A 6439-nucleotide genomic window follows, 5' to 3' on the forward strand; every position below is an offset into this window, starting at 1 on the left:
GCCATATCCATCTTGAGGGAGAAGATACCATTTTTATTAGTAGATTTATTCATGGAATGGAGTAGTTCCTGGGTAATAATTATATTCTCCATAATTTGCCTACCCGGAACAAAGGCATTTTGAGTCCAGGAAATACATTCTTCTAAATAAGGACCGATTCTATTGGCAATGATTTTTGTGATGAATTTGTAGACCGAATTACACAGAGAAATCGGTCTATAGTCAGCGGCCATACTCGGGTTCTTGATTTTGGGGATTAAGGCAATAGTAGTAGAATTCAGAGAAGGAGAGATATGACCTGATTGAAAAACTGATTGAATATATGCCACCACCTCCGACCCTATTGTGTCCCAGTTGTGTTGAAAAAAGAAATGTGGCAGCCCATCAGGTCCCGGGCTCTTAATTGAAGCCATGTCCATAACTACTTGCTTTATTTCCTCCTCAGACGGAACCCTTGAGATGTAGCCCAACTGTTCGACTGTTAGTATCTTGTAAGAGTTGAGAATCTCAATTGGTGGCGGTTCAACTAATTCTGCCTTAAACAAATTCTGAAAATAGCCAATAAATTCTCCTTCAATCTCTTCTTGAGAAACTGTTCTATTACCATTTGCTAGAGTAAGATGCTGTATTTTATTTTTGTGCCTCCTAGTTGACATTGCCAAATGGAATGCCTTGGTATTCCGATCTCCATTGTGTACCCACTTTGACCTAGCTCTCTGTTCTGCTCTTATTCTCTGAATTTCCTCCAAGTGAATAATTTGTTCTTGTATCTCACTTTCAGTAGTTAAAGAGGCTTCTGTTGGGGTAATTGTCTGGATATCAGTAAGCCTTTTCTTAAGTATGATAAGCCTGTTTTTGATGATACCAAAAGCTTTCTTGCTCCATCTATGAATTTTTGAGTTAACTTGGTCCAGTTTCTCTAAAAGCGACCCCGAACTATTGTCCCAAGAGGTCTTGAAAGTGTCCTCATATTCTTCATGTTTTGTCCAAAAGTTTTCAAACTTTGCAATTGTTTTTATAATTTGGCCCTGGACTTTGAATTTTAGTAGGATTGGGGCATGGTCACTATTATAACGAGGCAAATGAAAAACCCCGGAATCCGGAAATTAAATCAGCCAATCCGAGTTGCATAGTACTCTGTCCAAACGTTCCTTTGTAAGGTGATGTGTTGACTGGTTATTTGTCCATGTGTATCCGGGACCATTGAACCCTAGATCAATCTAATTAGCATTCCGGATGAATAACTGAAATTGGGACAAGAAAGGAATATTAGTAGTACCTCCCCACTTGTCAACCCGTGAGGATAGGGCATTGAGATCACCAATGCAAATAAAAGGACGATTAATATGTTGGATTCTATGTAGAATATTATTCCAAAAAGGGGGTCTATCTTGCACCCTAGGTGGTCCATAGATACAAAGGATATCCCAATAATCTATATCGGTCTGTCTCTTGATAGAAGCATGAATCAAATTACTGTTAGAGAAATTAATAGTAACATCAATAGAGGTAGACCAATGAAGGAGAAGACCTCCACTTCTACCAATGGCAGGGACATGGTGGTAATGATCAAGATTAAATTTATTAAATAAATGAGAAAAATCATAACTAATAATACGAGTTTCAGAGAGGAAAACCAAGTCTGGTTTAGTGGAAATGAGGAACTGTTTTAGAGTTTCTTTTGTCGGGGTGTTCCTAATTCCCCGACAATTCCACGCCAAGAAACTCATGTGGTGGGCGGCATTTGGGTTGCCGGGACCCTTTCATCATTGTTGTGCAAAAGACTCTGTTTGACTGATCTCTTGTAATGGCGTTTTGGACGACCTTCTCTGTCATCGGTCATGGTGTGATCCCCATCGAATTGCTCCCCTATGATAGTGTTTGCAGATTGAGTGTCCTGTTGAGTGATCTTTATACATCCTGTGTTAACCGTCTTTGTAGTGCCATCCAAACTTGTAACTTTACTTCGTTTTGCCTGTGTCAAACTGGTTAGTAAAATACCAAAATTTGTTGAGATAGGATGCTTACCCGGATTCTTCCCTACAAATGTGGACTGATCTTGTTCATTATCAACTGCAATTCCAAAAGAAATTGTTCTATCTAGCCCAAAAGAATTGACTTCCCGGCCTTGATTTCGGAGATTGATGGGAACCTTGTAGTGTTCCTTGTAGTTTGGCGTCATAGCCTTAATGACCTTGAATCGTTGAGCATCGGATAGGTGATGCTTTAGTAGATCTCCCAGCGCCAACATTGCAGGACAAAATTTGACCGTGTGCCCCAAGAATCCACAATTTATGCAAAACCGTGGTAGTTTCTCAACCCTAACCTCGATAGTAATGAGTTGTGTATTCGAAAGTTTAAGGTTGACTCTAGGGGTCATACGTTCGAGAAGGGAATGTTCAACCCTAACCCTACCGTAAGTGCTCCATTTCATTGAGTCTTCTAATGTAGTTGGTACGTAATTGCCAATTGAAGCCGCTAACCTGTTAACCACGACATTGTTCATGTGACTAAGTGGGATACCATGGAATTGGGTCCAAAACCATGCCTTGTCGAATTTATGATCAGCGGGAGATATATCCCTCTGACATGATTGAAGAACGACCAATTCTTCTTGGATAACCCACGGTTGGCTTTCCATAGCCAAATCCAACTCGGTAGAAGTCATAAATTTGATAAGAAAAACATTATCTTGAACTTCTGTCAACGTGAATCGATTAGGACCGTGTATAACACGTGATAAGCGAAGCATGGCTTGACCAATCTCTATTTTCTTTGAACTCTGAATCCATGCCACCCCTGTCTTTATCACTTCATTACCCCACGGTTGTAAGTCCTCTCCTTCCACAGTGATGGGCGTTTGATCTTCGGTGGTAAGGGAGGCAAATTGTTGCAAAAAGCTATCGTCAGATGAATCCATATGAACAGCGAAAGAAATAATACTGAAGAAGAGATAAAACTCTTGACGTAAGGAATCCCTAAAGGAAAGAGAAGGGAGATAACAGCCTATACAAAGGCTTTATCTGAGTAAAAAAATGAAAAATAGGGAAGGGTTGTGATTTACAATAGAAAATTGGACGACCGAGATTTTTAAACCAAAGTTATGACATGGCACCAAAACCTATGTCATTTGTTATATAGATTTATTTATTTGTGTATTTATTTTGTATAATGTTTTGTGACTGTCCACAAGAAACATTCAATAAATTTAGCTTCTATAAAAAAATATTTCATCTAGGATTAACGTTAACAATTCTTGTATAAAAGAAAGATCCGCAAATCACTTAACACAAGATTTATTGTATAAAATACAAACATTACGTATTAAAATTTTCTTCAAATGCGTGTAACCTTTCCTTAGTAGGCTTTTTGGAGAAAAAGATTGAAAATTATGAACAGCTACAAAATATTGTGTCCACCACGACTTTTTTTTCTACATGGACAATATAAATTCATTGTCTGCTAAAGTTTGGTTGGCAATAAGTTATAATTGTTTGGTTGTATAGGTAACTGATTCCTAAATAGATAAATAAATAAATAATTTATAAGTAAAAGATAAATAGTTTTCAATTGAAAAATAATTTATAACAATACTAAATGAATAAATATTCTTAGAAATTATTAGGAACACAAAATTTAGATTGTGGCCTACCCAGTGGAGAAACCCACATAAACATAATGTTACCACCTTATTAAAGTGGGGTTCACAATTTTTTAAGTTATTATGATTTTTTTAATATTAAATTTATTAATATAATTTTGTCTACAAAAATTGTTATTTATAATAAATATAAACATCCATACAAAATTGTGTTAAAGCTGATCTGTTCAAATTGGAAGTGCAACTAACTTTTGCATATCTGGTAAACTTCACACCAGATCTTCACTATTTTTAGGGCACTTTCATCTCACAATTGGTAAGGACTTGGTTTTCTGTTAAGAAATAACTCATCAGAGAACCATAGATTCTTGAATTTTACTACATACTCTCTTAATCAATTTCATCTTCTTTCAGGAGAGATTTTCTTGATAAAACCTGCCTCACCAAAGGCAAGGTTGGAAAAAAAAAAACATTATATTTCTTTCTCTGTCTCTTCTCCTTATTCTCAATTCTCAAACCAACAATGTTTTCTAGTTTTCTTTCAAATCCATTAATGAAGACAAGAAGAATCAAGAAGAGGGAATTAAGTGGAGTTGTTCAATAACAACTTTGAGGTAAATTTGATCTTGGGTTTTTTTGCTTAGAAGGAAAAGACTTATAATGGAGAAAAAAGGGTCAATTTTGATGCAGAGGTATGAAATAGGTAGAGCTCTTGGTCAAGGTACCTTCGCTAAGGTCTACCATGGAAGAAACTTGAAGACGGGGCAAAGTGTCGCGATTAAAATGATTGATAAAGAGAAGATTATGAAAGTAGGAATGATAGACCAAATTAAGAGAGAGATCTCTGTAATGAAACTCGTTCGACACCCAAACGTCGTTCAATTATACGAAGTTATGGCTAGCAAAACCAAGATCTATTTTGCTATGGAGTATGTTAAAGGTGGGGAACTTTTTAACAAAATTGTTAAAGGTAAACTTAAAGAAGATGTAGCTAGAAAATATTTTCAACAATTAATCGGTGCTATCGACTTTTGTCATAGTCGTGGTGTATATCATCGAGATCTTAAGCCCGAAAATCTCCTTCTTGATGAGAATGGTAACCTAAAAATTTCTGATTTTGGGTTAAGTGCTCTTTGGGATTCAAGAAGACAAGATGGACTACTTCATACAACTTGTGGAACACCAGCTTATGTAGCACCAGAAGTTATTCATAAGAAAGGATATGATGGAGCTAAAGCTGATATTTGGTCTTGTGGAGTTGTTCTTTTTGTTTTAATGGCTGGTTTTCTACCTTTTCAAGATTCAAATATCATGGAGATGTATAAGAAGATAAGTAAAGGAGAATTCAAGTGTCCACAATGGTTCTCACCCGAAGTCCGAAAGCTTCTTTCAAAGATTCTTGACCCCAATCCAAACTCGCGAATCACTTTAGCTAAGATCATGGAAAACCCATGGTTCAGAAAGAATTTTAAACCCGTAGAAAGGATTCGAGAAGAAATGAGAATTGCAAGTTTTGGAGATATAAATGCTGCTTTTGGAAATGGTGGTACTTCAGAGGATGAAGGTGATTCAGAGACGAAAAAAGAAGAAACTACCAATCCTAATCCAATGAAACCCACTTGTTTTAATGCGTTCGATATCATATCTTTATCTCAAGGATTTGATTTATCGCGTTTATTTGAAAAAGAAAATGATACAAAATCGGAGTCTAGATTTACGACAACAAAACCAGCATCAACAATTGTATCAAAGTTGGAAGAAATAGCAGAAATTGAGAGGTTTAAGGTGAAGAAAAAAGATGGAATGGTAAAACTTCAAGGTGTCAAAGAAGGAAGAAAAGGGTGTCTAGCCATTAATGCAGAAATATTCGAAGTAACACCTTCGTTTCATGTTGTGGAAGTGAAAAAAGAAGCCGGCGATACTTTGGAATATCAGAATTTCTGCAACCAAGAATTAAGGCCTTCTCTCAAAGACATAGTTTGGACTTGGCAAGGAGATAAGCAACCACAGCCATTACCTGCTTAGGGTCAAGTACAAGTTTGGACTAAAACTAAGTTTTAGCGCCAATTAAGATCGTTTTACCTTAACGTAAGTTCTAGTTCCGTTCTTACATATATTCTTACCACCCGATTTCTTCTGTTCTTTGTCATTTTGTAATTTGGTTTTAATCTCATATATTCTGCAAAATGTAGAGCTGGAAATTTCTTGTAATTGGAAATTCAGCTTAAAATATTAGCAGGAATTATGTCTAGAGGTGATGATGATAAAGTAATTACCGACTTGCGAAGGTTATCATGTTTTGTTAATTAAATGATAGCACTGTAACACCCGCGCCTAAAAAAGCAGATATGAGAGAACTAATTTTTAAATCGAACCGGTTGTGCAATAAGATGTGCTGCTCCTCCTTCTCTTGAGAGGTCCCTTTTCAAAAAGAAATCCATGGATGACTTTTCCATCATTCAGCTCCGGTTAGCCTTCCATCATAGCTGTAATTTCTGTGTGAAACCTTCGTCACCGGCAAGGATGTATCCTTGCTTGCCAGGGTTCCAAGTGGAATTTGGGCGTGACAGCATGGAGGGGGTGCTGTGCGTAGTATGGTGGACTCTAGGGGTACTACTAATTGAGTAATCGAATTGTATCAATTGTTTATTAGATCGTTCTGCGAATCGTTTTGTAATAATAAGATCTCCATTACAAAATTCGATTAATGGAATGAGTGAAGTATCTGTAGAATGAGTGGTAGATGGTAGATGCTTTTCAATCCCAAAAAATCGATTCCTTTTCTTTTGACCGGCCTACCCAGCAACTTATTGGAAAATAGGTACCGAACGGGTCTAT

General features: G+C 36.8%; 1 protein-coding gene across 1 annotated transcript; it reads left to right on the top strand.

The window, feature by feature from the left end:
* Positions 1 to 3816: 3816 nt before the first annotated feature.
* LOC147548605 (CBL-interacting protein kinase 5-like) lies at positions 3817 to 5891 on the top strand. The gene has a single exon (XM_086666765.1). The coding sequence runs from the start codon at positions 4262 to 4264 to the stop codon at positions 5624 to 5626; it is 1365 nt and encodes a 454-aa protein (XP_086522891.1). The 5' UTR covers positions 3817 to 4261; the 3' UTR covers positions 5627 to 5891.
* The last annotated feature ends 548 nt before the right edge of the window (positions 5892 to 6439 follow it).

This window comes from Eschscholzia californica, unplaced genomic scaffold, assembly GCF_041429995.1.
Source record: "Eschscholzia californica isolate CP2 unplaced genomic scaffold, dmEscCali1.0.p SCAF_3, whole genome shotgun sequence".
Taxonomy (NCBI): Eukaryota; Viridiplantae; Streptophyta; class Magnoliopsida; order Ranunculales; family Papaveraceae; genus Eschscholzia; species Eschscholzia californica.